The sequence below is a fragment of the Macaca nemestrina genome, chromosome 1 (assembly GCF_043159975.1).
Source record: "Macaca nemestrina isolate mMacNem1 chromosome 1, mMacNem.hap1, whole genome shotgun sequence".
Classification (NCBI taxonomy): domain Eukaryota; kingdom Metazoa; phylum Chordata; class Mammalia; order Primates; family Cercopithecidae; genus Macaca; species Macaca nemestrina.
The window spans coordinates 216,368,217-216,387,216 of record NC_092125.1 but is presented as its reverse complement, the minus strand read 5'-3'; the positions used below and the strand labels follow the sequence as shown (position 1 = coordinate 216,387,216).

General features: G+C 53.5%; 1 protein-coding gene across 13 annotated transcripts in view; it reads left to right on the top strand.

The window, feature by feature from the left end:
• The window catches only part of LOC105483137 (Rho guanine nucleotide exchange factor 10 like), a 180,456-nt gene that overhangs the window by 160,086 nt on the left and 1,370 nt on the right, over window positions 1–19,000 (top strand). For 12 of the 13 annotated variants that reach the window (XM_071099483.1, XM_071099499.1, XM_071099497.1 and 9 more), the window contains 2 exons: window positions 10,244–10,418; window positions 17,623–17,745. In XM_071099483.1, coding sequence (XP_070955584.1) covers window positions 10,244–10,418; window positions 17,623–17,745 — 298 coding nt within the window. Of the gene's footprint in view, window positions 1–10,243; window positions 10,419–17,622; window positions 17,746–18,297; window positions 18,648–19,000 lie in introns of those variants that run through there. The other variant, XM_071099504.1, reaches the window with a different exon arrangement.

The window sequence follows — 19,000 nt, the reverse complement described above, 5'->3', positions numbered from 1 at the left end:
GGAACAGGACTCTGAGCATCTCCCTGGCCATGCTGTGTCCTCAGGGCCTGGCAGGCACGAACGCTCCATGAGGTTTGCTGAGTGAGCGAGCAGGACCAAGGAAAGGAGGTGGGCAGGGGTGGTCGCGTGCCTGCAATCAGCAGGGTGTAGGAAATCCCTTTACATCAGGTGAGGAGCTGATAGTGACCAAACCCCTACTGTGTGCTGGGGGCTCAGCCAGGGACCTGATTTTGCCTTCAGTGCTTCCCTTTCTAGATGTTAAATGTATCCAGAGAAACAACCCTGACTGCGCCTGCTCACCGGCACCCTCTTGCACGCACAGGCGTTCTTTCTTCTGCCTTACCTCTGTCTGTCTGTCTCTCTTTCAGCACTCACTCGTCTCTTCCTCCCTGGTGGTCTGGTTTGTGTGCTTACGCTCTGCTGATCTCAGCTTCTATCTCTGTATCGGTGTCTCCTTCGGTCAGTGCCACCCCGGCTCTTCCAGGCCCTCTGGCCCAGGGTTGGCACTGGCTGGAGCTTCAGTCCCTGTGCTTGGCACTGGGTCCCAGCAGCAGCCCCTGCCCTCATGGACCTGCCTATCTGATATGGGTGTGGTAGGGGAGGGGACATGGGGGGAGAGACCACCACCACCCACTTAATGTGGTTTGAGACTCATGGGTCCCAGAGGCTGCTTTGAACTCTCCATTAGCAGCAACTCGAGTCATCTCGCCGCAGCCCTGTGCAGTAGGTACTATTAATATTATCACACCCACTTTAAAATGGAAGAAACCAAGGCAGGAAGTGGCAGGGTCGGGACCTGAACCCTGCAGGTCTGCCCCCGGGCCTGTGGGTTTACTGCTTCTTGCAAACAGCAAACATAACAAGACAATCCCAGGCCACAGTGAATGCCATGCAGACCCAGGCTGGTGCCGTCACTGCCTGTACTGGTCACTCCCCTGCCTGGCCTCCCTGTCCTATCTGACTAGAGGCTCGGTGGTCCCTCCTTTCTCATGGGGGCTGCAGGTGAGCTGAGCTGAGCTTAGCTGAGGGTAGCCCAGCACGTGTAGGAGCCAGAAGATGCCTGACCCCTCTCTATGGCTCAGTCTTCACCAGGTCCCCAGCGTGGGGGGCAGGCGCAGGTACTAGCTCAGCCCTGGCACATGCTTGTACAGGGCAAGGTTGGAGCAGCTGCTGAGGGTAAAACTCACAGCAAAGGTGGTTGCTGGCCCCAGGTGGCCCAGATGGCCCAGGTAGCTGGCTGCCCAGCCCTCCGTCCTAAAGTATCGATGCTGGAGAAGAAACGCTAGTCTGGCTGCCATAATTGAAGAAAACAAAAGAAATTAAACAGGACTAATGAGGAGAATATCAGTAGCCCATACTTCAAGATGCTTTTTCTATTCCACTTCTTCCAGAATAGCCAGGTGCACTGATGGATTTCAGGTTTTGTGGGGGTTTTTTTGGTGGTTGTTGTTGTTGTTTTGTTTTTATTTTTGTTTTTTTTGAGACAGAGTTTTGTTCTTGTTGCCCAGGTTGGAGTGCAATGGCGTGATCTCGGCTCACTGCTACCTCCACCTCCCAGGTTCAAGCGATTTTCCTGCCTCAGCCTCCCAAGTAGCTGCAATTACAGGCATGTGCCACCACACCTGGCTAATTTTATATTTTTAGTAGAGATGAGGTTTCACCATGTTGGCCAGGCTGGTTTTGAACTCTTGACCTCAGGTGATTTTCCTGCCTCAGCCTCCCGAAGTGCTGGGATTACAGGCATGAGCCACTGAGCCCGGCCGGATTTTAGTTTAGTTTTGTTTTTAAAGGCAAAATTTTGGCACAGCCAGGTCAGAACAGCATTCTCTGCAGTGGTGCTTTCTGTATGCCTTGGTCTGGGTTGTTGGGTTGACCCCAACATCTGCGTCCACTTTCTTGTGTGCTTAGTAACAAGTAGGCGTTACTTGTTATTGTTAACTTTTTTGGAATTGTTAACTTTTTTGGAGGTAGGCAAGGGTGATTTATAGACCTCTTTGAAATGCTGGTAAAAATAGTTAACCATCTTTCTAGAAAGACACACCAAAAATACCAAATTTTGTACAATCAATTCCAAAGTGGATTATTGAAGGAAATTTAGGATCTGGGCACAAGTCTTGGAGCTGGCAGGGACGTCCATCCCTCCATCCCTCGCAGGCTCCCATGATGGCCCTGGGCTAGGAGAGTCCAGCATCCAGTGAAGTCTCTGCTCCACAGGATGACCTCACGCCCACCTTCCAGATGAATGAACGGAGACCCGGAGACCTTAACCAGTTTGCTGGGAAGAGGTGGACTGGTCGTTGCACCTGGAGCCTCCCTGAGAAATGCATCAGGCAGGGCAGATCTGCTCCTGGTGCACAACCTCTTGGCCTCAACCAGGTCAGGGCTCTGAGGGCAGGAGTGTTGGGGAATCAGACAGAGCCGACAGAGGGATCCATCCATGGCTTGCAGGCCGAGTATCGTCACTGGAGTCCCATGAGGGTGACCAAGTGTCTTGATTTGCCCAGGATTGAGGAATTTCCTGGGGTTTGGGGCTTCCGGTGCCGCAGCCTGGACAGTCCTGGGCAAACTGGGTCGGACTGGTCACCCTAGGTTTGAATTTGGCTTTCCTCCCATTTCCTAAGCAGTGCGACTTTGCAGACATCATTTAGCCTCTCAGTTTGTTTCCTCAGCTGTAAAGTGTTGATGAGAATGAGATAAAGACAGGGAAGGGAGTTGTGATAATTGCCTGTAGAAGGCGGCCTCTCCGCATGCCCAGTGCAGCCGTGCAGAGCGGACGTGACCCTGGGTCTGAATTCCCAGCCCTGCCCCTTGTTGGCGGGGTGGCCCTGCACAGGTCATTTCTTGTGCCCTAGCTGTGGGGTGAGGATGGAATGGTGACGCCCACCTCCCAGGTGGCTGTGGGGATTAAAGGGAGGCAGAGTTGGTGAGGTGCTGGCAGGTGATTGTGGGTGATCTCTGGGCCCACGACTGTGTCTCCCAGGGCCAGCTCGGTGGTGACCAGGCTGGGAGTGGGTGGCACAGCCCCTTCATGCTCACACTCAGCTCTGGTGCTCAGCAGTGAGAGTCCCCCGGAAGACCCTCGGAGGAGAGCACGTGAGCTTGGAGCGAGGTGCACGCCCCTGCCCCGCCCCTGCCCCGCCCCTGCCCCGCCCCTGCCCCGCCCCTGCCCCGCCCCTGCCTCGCCCCTGCCCCGCCCCTGCCTCGCCCTGCCCCTGCCCATCTGGGCCACCTGGGGTTGGTTTGCTCTCTTTTCATAGAGTCTCTGTGAGGTGAGACACTGTGTGCACAGTGCCCAGTCAGGCATTGGAAAGTCCTGACACACGGTGGGTACCTGGAAAGTAGAAGCCCCGCCAGCCTCCTGCCATTTCCTCAGGAGCTCGCAGCTCCTGAGAGCCCCTGAACCCAGCGAGCCTTCCGGCCCCTTGGCGACATCTCAGCTCTAATGACTTTGAGTGCTGAGCTGCTCACCCTGGGAATTTATGGAAACCATGCACGGAAGCGTCACCTGGAGGCACATAAATATTGTAGGACTGGAGGTTGGGCTGTGTCAGCACTATTGGGAGCAGTATCACTCACCTGAAACTGACTGTGTGGGTGCCTGCAGCGGGTGGATGGGGGGCTGCAGGGAGGGGCGCCGTGGGTGGGGGCGGGACACACGGGTTCGTCTCAGCTCACCTGGGTTCATTCCAGGTCATAGTGTGCCAATGCTCTCCCTAGAATCCTCACCGTGCCCAAGAGGCATGCTCTCTTTTTGTCCCCGTGTACAGATGACAGAGGAGACTGAGTCACTTGGGTAGTGGGGATCTGGGAGCCGGAGGAGGCAGACCCAACCCCTCCCCTCTGCCTGCCAGCATTTTCTGTTTTTTTAATTACTTTGACTTTTCTCCCATAACTTTTTTTTTTTTTGGAGATGGAGTTTCACTCTGTCGTCACTCAGGCTGGACTGCAGTGGCGTGATCTCGGCTCACTGCAATTTCTGCCTCCCGGGTTCAGGCGATTCTCCCGCCTCAGCCTCCCAAGTAGCTGGGATTACAAGTGCCCACCACCACGCCCAGATAAGTTTTATAATTTTAGTAGAGACATGTTGGCCAGGCTAGTCTTGAACTGCTGACCTCAAGTGATCCACCCACCTCAGCCTCCCAAAGTACTGGGATTACAAACGTGAGCCACTACGCCCAGTCCCCCATAACTTTTTACTTTGAAAAATTTCAAACGGCAGGGAAGGTGAGAGAATAATACATTACACAGATATTCTTTACCCAGTTAACTGTTAACATGTTGCTACAATCTTCCCCCATAACGCACAGAGACATACACTCACTTTTAAAAAAGTCAGTTGCAGACATCATTACCCTTTACCCCTAAATACTTCTTGTCTCTCCCACATAACTGCATGGCATATCACACCCAGGAATTTAGGTCAATGCAGTGATGCTATCTAAATACTGTCCAGGTGCAGATTTTCCCAGTTGTCTCCAAAATATCTTTCAGAGCTACTCCCCCAGATGCCATCCAGGATCCAGCCTGAAATCACATGCAGCCTTTGGTGTTCTTGTCTCTTAAGTCTCCTTTTAATCTAGAATAATCCCTTTGCTTTTTTGTTTTCTTCATGATATTGACTTTGTTGAGAAGTCCAAGCCAGCGTCTCATAGAGGTTCCACAGTCTGGAATTGCCTGGTTATTTCCTTCCGATGAGGTGCCAGCATTTGGTCAGGTGCTGCGGGGCCAGGGGTCAGGGGAGCCCTGCACCTCCCACAATAGTCCTCGGGGAGGAAGAAGAGCAGCTGGCCCTGTCCTGATCACTTGGTTAGGGTAGTGTCGGCCGGATCTCTCAGTCTAAAGATGCTGGTTTCCCTTTGTGATTACTCAGTCACCTTTGGGTGATTCTTGGAGACTGTGTGAATATCCTGTTCCTCCACAAACTTTCCCCCTGGGGCTTTGTCATCCACGGGTCATCCTTGGTGATTGCCAATTCACCATTGTCTAATTCTGCCATGCCTTCGGCATTGACTAGTTGTCACTAGTTACAGAGATTTCCCTGACCCCACTCCACACTCTGCCCTTACTATCACTACAAATTCCTAGATTAAAAAAAAAAATCCAGCATGCTCTAATCAGGACCATCATTATTATTTTTGATGTCACATTGTCTCGAATTTGGCCCATGGGGACCCCTTCGTGCTGGCTCCTAGGTCCTTTGGACACATCCCCATCATTCTTTGAGCCCTTCCTTGCTTTTCAGCTGTGAGAAGTTCTAGGCATTTCTCCAGGGTGCCCTGGCTAGAGTGATTGCCTTCAGGCTCTTTCAGTGGACAAGGCCAGGGAAGAAAGCTCGAGTTAGAGTTCGTTTTGGTATCTCTAATTTAGATTTGAGATCCTAGAGTCTACCCTCATCTCTGCCATCCCACACCGGACTCCCTTCTATCTATACAAACCCTGGTTCCCAATAACATCAGTGCATCTCAGTCCCACTGCATAGGCTCAGAATCACTGTGCCTGCCCCACCACCTCCAAGCCTGCCAAGGAAGTTCAGGTTTCCCTTGCAGATCATTTTGTCCTCCAGCAGGGACCAGGGGTGTACAGTTGGAATGCTGTGATCTTGAGCTACTTCAGTGGATTCTTTTCTACGTGGGTGTGACTGTGTTCCAATAAAGCTTCATTTACCAAAACTGGTGCAGGCTGGTTGTAGCCTGAGGGGCATTGTTTGCAGACGGCTGCTCTAGTATATAATCCTAACAGCACGGTTTCTGGTGCAGGGTGAGCACTCACCCAGCAAATAGCTGTGCCTGATCATGGAGGCTGAGGGGGCAGGAAGCACTGGGCATTCCTGGTAGTGGGTGGGTAGGTGGCCTTTTTCAGGGATAAAGGGGATAGAGGCCTCTTAGAGAGTAGGACAGCCCCTCACCCCACCAACCCCACACACCTGGACCTCCCAGACCAGCCAAGGATGAGGGACAGGTCTGGAGGTGCGTGGCCTGGGATTGGTGGGCTGGGTGAGCAGGGTTTCACCCTTTCCTGGCTGGGAGGAGAGCAGAGTTTGATGAGCTGACAGCCTCCCCTGGCAATGAATTCTGAGCTCTCTCAGGGTACGTGGATACCTTGTATTTGGAAAATGAAATGAACTGCATGGCCTGCCAGCAGCGAGATCAGTGGGCAGTGAGGGCTTCCCCCATGCTCTCACCCAGGTGATCACTGCCCCCTGCTCTCACCCGGGTGCCAGGCTTAGTCCCTCAGCCCCCTCTGGGACCCGTGATGCTGGCACGTCTCTCTGGCTCCACCTACTCCCTGCCCTGTGGGCCCAGGAGGCTCAGGCAGGACTCCAGGCTCCTGGCATGAGGAGGGGACCCAGGAGCCCAGAGGTAACCGAGACATGCCGGACTGGGGCTGGGGCTGGAGATGCTGTGCCGTTCTTCTTATTCATTCCTGCCGTTTCCCCCGCCCGCCTCCCCCCTCTGGGCTCGGCAGGTTTGCACAAGCCTTCTGCAAAGCCCTCTGGGCCTGGAGACAGACTTGTTATGCCACTGGAGAAATGAGCCTGGATTTCCACCACCGACTTCTCTTTTAATTAGATTCTGACAGCAGCGCACAGGGTTGGCTGGCTGCAGATTCAGGTGCAGCTTTCCTTGGTCCCAGGCCTCTGGGTTTCAGTGCGCTTGGCTTTTTCGGAGGCAGGAAGTACTTCTGACCTTTCTTTGGGAGTCGAGAGGGAGGCTGGCTGCATGCGCGTGAGCGTGCAGATACCTCTCCCAGTGTGTGCAGGTTTGTGCATCCATGAGCAAGGAGGTGCGTGCTGTGTTTTGGAAAAGCCTGCAGACAAGCATGTTGGGTCTCACTGACTGTCCTGCTGCCCCCTCCATTCGCCCTGCTGCTCGCTGACAGGTGCTGACAGGGTCCCCTTAGCCTCACTGTCCTCATCTGTGATTGGGGCTGATGCTGCCTCAGCTGGCTTTTCCCAGCAAGGCTTCGTGGGAGGTTTCCTTCCTCCTGGATTCCTCCTACAGGCTGGTTCTGCAAAACAAAGCTATTCTGCATATTTCCTTGAAGGAGCACACATCTCAGGATGAGAGAACTGAAAGCCAGGACTGCCTGGGTTGTGGGCAGCAGATATGGGCGGAAGGCCAGAGAGATGGGGACATGGTCTCTCCCCCATACGGCATGGACTACTGAACCTGACTTTGTGCAGGCTGGGAGGAGGCGTGGCCTCCTCCCCAAAATCAGAGGGTCTGAGCCTCCTGCACCTGGTCCTTCTCTGAGGGCAGGGAGTGGGTGGCTAAGAAAAGGGGAAGAGACCCCCGATACCTCCGGAGCCCTTAGCCTGAGTCCCCAGTCTGAGAGAGGAGACAGTTCGCTTCCTCTGAGCATGCCCAGCTTGATACAAGATTCTGTCATTTCTCCTGGGGTCCCCACCCAGTGGAGACACTGCGCCTCTGCCTTTGGTGAACTTTCGGTCTGAGGAAACTACCGCGTCTGCTCTGGGGGCGTCCCCCTGGCCAGGGGTGGGCTGTGCAGTAGAACCACCCCTCTCCAAGAGCAGCCTGACCCTGGGGAGAGGAACCACACTGCTGTCTCTTCTCCCCTCCCCTCTCCTCTTCTGGGGAGCCTGGCCTTTCCTGCTCCACCTGCCACCCTTGCTACTCGAAGCTCAGCCATCAGGGACTGGCTCAGAAAAAGCAATTTCCTTGGACAGCTCACAGTCTTGCCCTCCTGGTCCCCACACTCCGATCAGGAATGAGCCCAGAGCTCATTGGCTCAGCTCCCCATGGAGACCCCTGCCCCTCACAAGCTTCCTTAACTCAGTGGGAAACCGCTTAGTAATTTGAGCTGGGAAGGAGCTGGGGCCATCCTCCAGGGCAAAAGAGGCTGAGTCCTGTTCCTCCCGCTCCACTTGCTAAGCCCACGCGAGGTCTTCGGGGGCTGAACCAAGAAGCCAGCCTTCCCCACACTGTTGTCAGACTGAATTTCTTTAAAAGTAAAACTGACCCTGTTACTTACCAGCTCAACCCCCTGCAGTGGGCAAATAAAATCTAAACTTTTCCCCATGGACTCCAAGGTAGCCTGGTGCAATCTGGCCCTACCTGCCCTGGCCAGTCCCATTGCTGTGCTCCCCACCATGGGTCCTTCTACTTCTCATTCCTGCCCCCGGGCCTTTGCACTGCTGTGCCCTTTGCCTAGAATGCTCTTCCCCCTCCTCCCAATCATCACAAGGATGTTTCCTCCACATCATTCAGGTCTCTCACTAAATGTCACCTCCTAGCGAGACCCTCCCTGACCCCAGTCAATGGCTCTCAGTATTTTTTCTGTGCAGTGCTTCTCACTATCTGATGTAATCTTTCTTTGTGTTAATTGCCTCCTGTCCTGGGAACGTTTGCCCCACAAGAGTGGGTCTTGCAGTCATCACGACATTTCCAGCACCTAGACCCATACCAGGCACATAGTAGGGACTCAGAACATCTGCTGAATAAATGAGACCCTACTAGGCACTGGGCTGTTGCCAAGCTGTCTTCACCCAGGTCCCCGTAATCCTCATAGCAGCCTGCACTTACAATTGAAGACACTGAGGCCTGGCCTGTGAAGCTGCCAAGGAAGTCAGATTTAATAGCAGGTTGGATCCCAAATAAATGCCCCATCCAGGATCCTCCTGCAGTCTTGGGCTTCCACCCAGGACAAATTCTTTATGGAAAAAGGAGAAAAGCTAGAAAACTGGAAAAGAGGAAACGTACCCCATCCTGCTCCTGGGGTAATCCTCAGGGTGCAGCTCTCCCTCTCCTGCCCCTCTTCTTCCCCCAGCTTTGGGTGTGGGTTTTAAAAATTTCATTTTCTGTAGCATTCACATTTTCTGTGTCCATCATGCAGTGTCTATAAGCACGAGTTTAAATGCAGGGAGGACGGCACAGAGCTGGATACACAGAGTTACCTGCCTGTCCCCAAGGCTTGGGCATTTAGATTGTTTCTAGTCTGGTGTGCCTGAGTTAGTGACATCTGAGTGTTGTAGATGGAATTGAAATGTCCATCCATTCATTTTTTGACCAAATTTTACTGTGCTGGGCCCTGTGTCAAGCAGGGGACAGACACTAAAGGGCATGAGGCTCAGGCTCTGTCCTTGGAGTCCACAGTCTTGTGGGAAGTGGCCAAGTACAGCCACAGAATGGTGTAGGTATTCCAGGCTAGACAGCAGAGCACACCATTCAGAAGGAAGTGGCTGGTCCTTGGGCGGGGTGGGGCCTGCCTCCTGGACTGAGGACGCCACCCTGAAGTGGAGTCTTCAGATGTTGAAGGAGGACAGTTGGGGAGGGAGGTTACGTGCTGTGCGCAAGTCACGGCGAGGGCAGAGGTACGGCTGCGTGGTGCGTCCTGAGCATTGGCTGGCCTGACATGTAGGGAGCCCACAAGGAAGGGCAGGAGTGGAGGCAGCACTGGGGCCCTGAATGCTGAGCTAAGGAACTTGGGCTTTGTCCTGCAGTGGAGGGGAAGGTTGATCATTTGTATCTTCTTTTTTAAAAAAGTTTTTGTTTGTTTTAAGATCAAAATTGTGCATACACTTGCAAAAAAAAAAAAAAAAAAAAAAAAAGAAAACATGAAGTGGTTTATCCTGAAGGACTCATCCCCCATCCTTATCTCAGTTCTGCTTTTTGGAAGAGAATGCTTTTCACCTGTTATGTTTTTAATCCACCTGGCACTTTCCTCAGGACCCAAACTTGTTCACTCTGCTGCTTCCTGATATATCAATTTTGGGACATTACCTGTTGTCTCCTCGCTGTGAAAGATGAGGATGTGGCCCATATTACCCCCATTCCTTCCCCGGTCATTCTGTCGGTTGCTTTTGTCACTTTAAATCATTTACGTAAACCACAACTTCTTCTTTCATGATTTTCGGCTCCATCTTTCCCTTTAGTAAGGTAAAGCTCTGAGGGGTCACTGGACCGTGCCTGGTTCTATTGGCTTGTGAGTGAGCGTGTGCGTGTCTTTCCTGCTCCTCACTCGGTGATACCATGTTGGTAGTTTGCAACTGGCCACGTTAGAATGTTTACACCATGGAAATTGGCAAACCCTGCAAAGCAGGATTCCCTGACGGTTGTTAAACTTTGGCCAACACAGCACAGCTAGGCTTCTAAGGTTCCTTTCCAGCCCTGAGTAGCTTGTGCTTTTGAAGAATGTGAGAATGGCTGGCCCAGGGATGGGGCCTTGTAGGGAGGCTCAGCTGGCAGGCCCAGCCAGCACCGACACCCCTCCTTTTGTGCCACAGCAAAGCTTCGAGGCGCACCAGGACGAGGCAGTGAGTGTGACACACATGGTGAAGGCAGGCAGCGGCGTCTGGATGGCCTTCTCCTCTGGCACCTCCATCCGCCTCTTCCACACCGAGACCCTGGAGCATCTGCAAGAGATCAACATTGCCACCAGGACCACCTTCCTCCTGCCAGGTGAGGCTGCCGCGGGAAGGGCGGGAGGTGACAGTCACGGAGCACCTTCCACGACCAGGTAGCGGTGTGACCTGGGCAGCCTATCCCATTTTCCCTCGTCAACCCTGAAAACTGGGGCTTTAAGGCAGGACACTCCCCAGGAAGTGGTGGGGTTGGGATTCACACCTAGGACTGTCATCTCAAAGCCCCTGCCTGTCACTGTGTCCAGCTACCACATCACAGCACCCTGGGGCGCTCAGGAAGTGGCCCCCAGTTGTGGGCCCTCCAAAGTCAGGCAGCTGCTAAGGAAAGGCCAAGCTGGGCAGGAATCCAGGTCTTTCTGTTCTGCCCCACTCCCCAGGTTGACCAAACACCCAATTCTGCCTCAAATCCCCTGCAGGATGAGGTGATGGGAAAGTGAGAAAGCCAACGGATGGTCTCTGTCCTTGGAGGTTGTTCTAAGAAAGGCAAATGTCCCTCTTGGCCTTCTGGTCTGTGGGTTTGGATGGCATCTGCTATGGCTGGGGCCCCTCCTGCATAGCCGTGTGTAGATGAAGTGGGAATGGCAGCAAACGATTAAGGCTGGAGCTCACCTAATGCCCCCAAGGCCTCCATGGAGTTGGCTCTCAGCCCTTCCTTACCACCTGCTGCCCAAGATGCAGGCGCCATGCCCATCCTCACCCCAGCTGGCTTCAGAGCAGCCTATGGGGCCAGCAGGCGTCAGTTAACCTTGCTTCCCTCCTTGGTCCAGCTTCCCCCAGAGAGACTGACCTGAGGCCAGTGTGGGAGGGTGCAGTGGCTCTGTCTTGTCCCAGTGCCCCAGGCAGTGCTGGGTTCAGCAGCTGGGAGAGCCAAAGGGCCCTCGGGCCAGGGAAACACAGCTCGTGTGGCAGGCAGGGGCCTGGAGCTGATTGTCACAGGACCTGGCAGATGGGCCATGGCAGAGGCTGGGAGCAGCCGTATGCCCAGCAGGGTTGAGTGTTCTGTCTTCTGGGGCCATACCAAGGGCAGTCACGTTAGCCAGCACTGCAGGAGCCTTGGGGACCTCTACCTACCCCAGGCGCCTGGTCCCTAACTCCCTCCCGAGGGCCTAGAAATCAGCCTGGTTTCTGCTTCCTCTTAGCCAGTCATGATGGTCCTTGAGTCTGAACTGGTCACACGGGGATAGTGGTTACTAACAACACAGTCCATGGCAGTCACAACGGTGTAATAACTGCCACCCTGCCCAGGCCCGAGGTGATGAGGCCGCAGGTGCTTGGGTACAGGATCTCATGTCACCCTAACCCCGCAAGCTGGGGATCGTCCCCACGTTCCAGATGCAGACACTGAGATTGGTTCAGCAGGCCAGGCGTCTTGCCCACGGTCATGCAGTGGACCAGAGGCAGGACCACAAGTCACATCAGACTGGACTCAGTCCAGCGTCCTACTGTGTGTAATGGGGAAAGAGAGTTGGCTTGAGGCCTGGCTTGGCCAACGCGTAGTATCAGACAAGTCCCTTCATCTCCCAGAGCCCCTCATCCCTCTGTAAGGTGGGATGTAGTTCCCAGCTCAGGGACTGTTATGAGGATAAATGCTGCCCGGGCTGGGAAGGTGGCTGTCCTGGGCCGACAGGGTGGCAGGTGCCCAATGAGACTGAACCCTTTACTCATGTTCTCCTGGGGTGTGTGAGAGGCTTGGTGGGACCTGTGTTTGGGTTGCCTCCTTCCCCCTCCCTCTCTCCATTCCTCCCTCTGTCTCTTCTTTCCTCCTTCCCTCCTTCCTCCCTTTCTTGTTTCATAGTATTTAGCCATTATACAAGTTCAATCCATTTTAAGTACGATAAAAATGTCTCTGTATCACAGAACTATCTCCACATTTCCTCTGATGGCTAAATTATTTCAAGTTAGTGGAACAATGAAGAAATGGATAATCTTACGGGCTTTTAAAAATCTTTGGAATCTCATCTTGTCAGCGCAGAGGAAAGTGAGAGAGTGAAGCTCATCAAGTGGTGGGAGGCAGGATGTGTGGACAGACCCGGCTGCAGTTAGAACAGCCCCTCCTGCCTGTACAACCCTGACTTCACTGTGTTTCACACGCACCTTCACGTCTGTTTTCTTTACTTTCTCTTTGCCTTTAAGGAAGGAAGGGCATTCGTTGTTACGATGATTTGAGGGCCGGGTAAGCTGGGGCTCGGGAGGTGAAATGACTGGTCTGCCATCGCAGTGCTGATACGGAGAGAGCCAGGAGCAGCCTCACGGGCTCTCATTAGAGCTTCCTCACACTTGCTGTGTAGGCTTGGGCGGTTGTGTTCCTGTCCTGGGCCTCAGTTTCCCCATTCATACAACGAAGGGCTGAGATTTGAGTCAGCTTGGCCATGCTGGGTGGGGTACACCAGAGCCTGGAGCCAGGATTCCTCCTGGAATCCCTGCTCCCCTGCCTTCCAGCTCTGACTGGGAGCACTCGAAGCACCCGCTTCCCATCCTCGGTCCCCACCCCGCAGGGCAGGTGTGGGTGTTGCATGAGACAGAGTGAGGGCAGTGCCCACAGTCCCCGTCTCAAGCCAGCAGCAGTCCATGATGGTAACATTTGCCATCATCATCTTTACTGCATCCCCACCCTGCATCTCCTACGAGGACTCCTTGCCCCTCCTAAGACCCTCCAGGTCAGTGTGCCATTCCTGTCGCATCAGCTGCATCAGAGCAGACAGAGGTGACCCCTCTCTTGCCAGACCTCCCTGAGGCTGAACCCTGGAGAGGGCTGGGTGTAGGCTGAGGTTCCAGAGTGTGGGGTTTCCCGAAGATTCCCTCCTTCCCTCAGGCCTGAACTTTCCTAATCAGCAACCCTGGGGACCTGCCAGACCAGGTTGTCCTGACCGCTCATATCTGAGACTGGGTCCCTGAGCCAAAGCCAGGCCCAGCCACCATGCTGGGGACCAGAGCGTGGGGCGCAGCTTCAGATCCACCCCACGTTGTGCCTTTGCAGAAGTGCAACACAGCAGGATTCTTAAATTCTTTATTAGAGATATTTTAAAAAGGCTTTTAAGTATTTTTTTCCTTCCCCCACACCACCAAATGAAATAATTGCATAATTAGTAATAAATTTGTTCCTCCACTAAGTGTGGATTTTTTTAGGGTGTGTTAAAAATTTATCACGCTTCCTTCCCCTGACCCCTTTCTTCCACTCGAGTACCCGACTGGTATTAATGCATTTTTTTTAACCTAAACTCCCTCCTCCTTTTAACCAGACAGGTCATTAATAAAATGTTCTCCAAGAGCCTGAGCTTTTTAAAGTTGTATATCTCCAGATAGATGGCTTGGGTGAGTTGAACACTGCTGCATTAAGTCTCTGTGATAAAATATTTATTCACCATTAGAAATTTTTTTTTTTTCTTTCGGACTGTTTGTGAAGTGTCTTGCTCTTTCCTTGAGGCGGAGCGGGGAGGGGAAGGCCCCAGAATGAGGTCTGCAGATGAAGTCATTTCTCAATTCCGGCATCTCTTTCGGTTTCTTGCTTGCCTTCCTCCCATTTGTCGGTTTCGCCGTCCAGTGGGGGCCGGGAGGATGCAGGGGCATCAGGAAATGGTCTCCTGCCGGTCTCCATGCCCTGGGGGCCCTGGAGAGGGAGGCGATGAGGCTTGTGGAATGAAAAATTCACTACTGTCCCCTCTCTTGGCTTTATTGTTCTTGCGGGTTTATGGCTCTGATGGAGCTGATCTGAAGACATTAACGTCCAGATCCTTTTAATAATCGTAAACATTATCCTCATAGCCTCTATTTATTGATTGTGTACTATGGGCTAAGAGCTGTGCTCAGTTGTGTGTATATATTATATGTGTACATATGTGTGTATATATTTAGTATTTCTAATAATTATAAAATTGAGCAAGGGAGGTTTGTAGTACTCATTGATGGATAAGAGAAGTGACTTGTCCAAGTTTTCTCCTTTCCTTCATCCATCCATCTGTCCAACCATCCATCCATTTACTCATTCACTCACAGATACTTCTTGAGAGTCTACCATGAGCCAAGGTACTTGGCCAGGAGTTGGGGAGTTAACTGTGAGCACACAGATAAGCCACTGCCCTCACAAAGCTTGTCATAAGTAAACAAACAGCAGAGTAAGGTCATCACAGGCCTTGGCCAGGGCTAAGAAGAGAAGTCAGGTGTTGAGGAAAGGAGCTCATGGCCTGAACCTCCCATGTTGGCCAACTCCAGGAGGGCTGGGGGCCTGACCCTGGACCGGAGGCTGCCATCATAGTGAGCCTTCACTTTTGGAATGGATTTAGGTGTGGGAAATAGTCCCAGCTCCACAGACACCCAGGTACTGTTTGTGAAATAGCCCCAGTTGCCAAGCCTGTAAATCACTAGTGGGCTTTTTTTTTCCAGCCGGATTTGTGTTTCCACATTACATGGGCACTATGAATGTGATTTTTTGAGGTTGCATCATGTTGCCAGACTCGAATCCCACTGCCTGCTCGATAGCTCCACTCAGGTGTCTAATTTGTGTCTCAGACCACACATCCAACCAGGAGCTCTGGGCTTCAACCCCCAAACCTGCTCCTTTGCCATCCCAGGCCATGGCACTGCTGTGCACCCAGCTGCTCCAGGCAGGGGAGCCTCAATGCTGTCCTGGGTTCCTTCCTTCGCTCCACCCCTGCTCCCCTCTCCCAGCAGCTCTGTCATTCTGCTCCAAACAGGTCTCGAACAGGTTGGGCTCTCCTTGCCTCCCTTCCTGCCTGGGCAGCTGTGGGAGCCCCTGCTGGGCTCCTTGCTTCTCTCATTTCCACCCTCCACAACTGCAGCTAGAACGTTCCACTCAAATTGGGTCACGCCACTCCCCTGCCTAGGCCTTCTGGTAGCTTTTCACTGCAGCCAGAATTAAGAGCCCCAGTCCTGGCCCTGACCCATCCCCTCTTCTGACCATCTGGAGTCCGCCTTTGTGCCCCAGCTGCACTGACTTCACTCTGCTTGGTGGACTGGCTGAGCTTGTTCCTGTCACAGGGCCTTTGCATGCCCTGTCTCCTGGGCCTCGGGTCAGGTCTTGGGTGTGGTCACCTCTGCCTTGTTGCCCGGAGTTTGCAGCCTCACACCTGCCTCCCCATCCTTCCAGGAAGCAGAGAGAGGCCTGAAGACCCGGGAATCCTCCACTGGCTCTGCCCCGTCACCCTGTTTCAATCCTCTGCCTGGTGTTTACATCCCTTGTTTCTGTTTTTGTTTCCTGTATCTCCTCTCTACGCCTCTGTGTCTAATACAGTAGCCGTTATTACAATGAAAGAAAATAACACATTCAGTCCATCAGTGCCACTAGCTATATTTCCAGTGCTCGGAAGCCACATATGGCTGATGGCTGTCAAATTGGACAGCATGGTAGGGAACATGTCCATCATCAAAGAAAACTCTAGAGTGTCTGCTCCTTATGACAGGACTCTGTGTACATGGTCCCAGCTGTGCCCCCAGCACCGAGTGTGGTGTCTGCCATGCAGTAGGCATCTGGGAGGTAAATGGATTGCTGATGGGATGGCATACTGTGTTAGGCAATGCTGGGTGTACCCTGAGTCGGTAACCTGCCTTTTGGGGTGAGAGAGCCACACCATTTCTCTCCATGCCTACACTGCAGAGGAAGCACATACACCCACATGTATGGAGTTGAAGTGTCACGCCCAAGGAGGGAGAGGTGATGGAAGCACTGGGCGGTGGTGAGCCGTAGACCTCAACTCTACCCCACCCTGCACTCACCAGCTGGGGGCCTCCTTGAGCCTTAACATCCGTGCCTGGAAAATGGGGCCAGCATTTGTGTCTTGCGTACGTCTTGGCTATTGCAAGGCTTCTGTCAGATGAGAGCAGGTATACGAGCGCTTTGGAAACTCCAAAGCTGTATTTTTTCAAGTGTGATCCATGGACCAGAAGCAGCAGAAAGTGGGAACTTTCTGGAATGCAGCCTAAGCCTCTCCCAGAAGGCAGCAGGATTAGGGCAAGAAGGAGACAGCCCTTTAGAAAGGCAGGTGCCCAGTGAAGCCCAAGGAAGTATGGTAGAGCCGTACACCCTGTGTGTGACATGGTGGGGGGTCTGTCCCTGAGCTGGCAGCCTATACTCCATGCCTCTTAGCCCCCTCAGAGAGCCTCCTGCCCCCTGCACTCCCAGCCTCTCCTCTGTGCCCATTCCCGTTGCTGAGAATTGTTGGCAACAGTGCAGCAGCAGTGATGACAGCGATAGCACCCATTGTGCCATGTGTGGGCACAGGGTTGTTTTACGTTCATTCATTTAACCCAGTGGAGAGTATTTGTGTTCTAAACATCAAAAAGGGACAGTAAAAATATGATCCTATAGGACTGCCATTGTATACATGGTCTGTTGTTGACCGAAAGGTCATTATGTGACATGTGACTGTATTATCCTTGTCCCCTTTTACAAGTGAGGACACCATGGCCCAGAGGAGTTTAGGACAGGCCCCGGGTCACGTAGCAGGAGAGTGGCAGAGCCGAGGTGTGAGCCCCGCGCCTGGCTCTGGAGCCCTGTTCTCGGCCCCTGTGCTGGGCAGCCCACACCTGGCGCCTTCTCTGTCAGGAGCAGGGGACTGCCCCCGGGCCTCCCTGACATTGCCATTCTTGCTCAAATGAAGAGACAGCACTGAGGGGAGAGCTAAGAGGAGTGAATCTGGGCTGGCATCGGAAACACGCTCTTCCCACCAGCGAGCTTTCTGCTTCACTCTTGGGCCCAGGGCCTGCAGGGTGTGCTGTGACCTCATCTGAAGCATCCACACCGGCAGACCCACCTGGATGCCTCTCGAGCCCTACCTGGCCCTTATGCCTTCCATCTGCACCAACACCGTTGAGAAGCTTGCACCTCCCCAGTCTTCCCTGGTTTTGCTTGTAGCTGGCCAGCTGGATCCCTGCTTGGGTTGCCCTTGGACAGCCCTTTGTGCCAGATGACCTGGCCGCCGTGTATTGAGAGCGCACATAGATCAGGCACTGTGCCTGTGGTGTTCCCCCAATGCATCCGCATGGCAGCCCCATTTTACACAGGAGGAAACTGAGGCTGGTTAGGGGAGTGCCCAGCTGGAGGACCCCACGGCCACACCCCAGGCAGGTTAGCCCTCAAAGCCCCAGCTCTTACCCACCCCACCATCCAGCTTCTTGCTGGTTTCAGGGGAGGAGCCCGCTGTGCCATGCCCTCACCTCGTGGTGGCGCCCAGAGCCCATGCCGTCTCCCCAGGAGGGCACTGCTCAGCCACCCTCTCTCTCTGCAGGCCAGAAACACTTATGTGTCACCAGCCTCCTGATCTGCCAGGGTCTGCTCTGGGTGGGCACTGACCAGGGTGTCATCGTCCTGCTGCCTGTGCCTCGGCTGGAGGGCATCCCTAAGATCACAGGTGAGGCTTTGGGAGCTGGTGTTGGCAGGACCTGGTGGTCAGCTACGGCTGGCCGGTGGGGCTCGGCAGGGAGGGTGTATTATGCCCTCATCGGTATGGGGATGGGGTTCCAGTCTCCAGCTTCCTCTCATCTCAGGTGGCATGGTGGCCAGTAGAACTGAATCGTCCCAGCCCCATAGTCTCCCACCTTTCTGAGTCTCAGTTTCCTAATCTGGCAGATGAACACAAGAGTGGCTTGGGGCCTGGCTGAGACACCTGCCTAATGGCAGGGGCCCCACTGGCCCTTTCTGCTCCTTCCCATAGCAGTTTCAAGATGTCCAGGCTCCAGAGAGAGAAATAACTAAGCGCTTCTGGGGCCAGGCCCAGCCTCCTCGTGGGGTCCCTGTGCAAATGAATGTGTTCGCATAGATCAGACGAAGGTCTGCTCTGATCTCTGCCACTGGGCCCAGGAGAACAAGGACAGGATTAGAGAAGCCCCCCACACTTGGATGCCTGGAGCCCCGGGGCCCCTTCTGCCTCTGCCCTGAGAATGATGACTGTGGTCTCTTTCAGCAAGGGAGCAGGGCCGATCGGAAGCCCTGGGGGTGGGCTGGCTCCCTGCACAGACCTCAAGTCCTTCTGCTAAAGAAGAGTTGCTTTGGCTGGGCACAGTGACTCACACCTGTAATCCTAGCACTTTGGGAGGCTGAGGTGGGTGGATTGCCTGAGCTCAGGAGTTTGAGACCAGCCTGAGCAACATAGTGAAACCCCGTCTCTACCTAAAAAAAAAAAAAAAAAAAAAAAGCTGGGCGTGGCAGCATACGCCTGTAATCCTAGTTACTTGGGAGGCTGAGGCAAGAGAATTTCTTGAACTTGGGACGTGGTTGCAGTGAGCAGAGATTGTGCCATTGCACTCCAGCCTGGGGGACAGAGTGAGACTCCATCTCAAAAAAAAAAAAAAAAAAAAAAAAAAAGCTTCTAAATTCTGAGATTTTCTATTTTCAAGGTCTCATCAAATAGGGCATTTTGTCCATCCAAATAGGGCATTTTGTCCATCCAAAAGGCATTTGTGGAGGGTCTATTTCCAGGTGAAATCCTGGGATGTAGGGATGAATCAGGCAGAGAGAGACCCTGCTCTCAACAAGCTGATGGTCTCCTGGGTGTCATCATAGCTCGGGTGACAGGTGCTGGGATGAGGGTGCTCCGCGGGCTGGGGACACAGAGACTGGGACGGGCAGCTCCCCATGCATGAATTCAGGAGGGATTCACAGTGAGG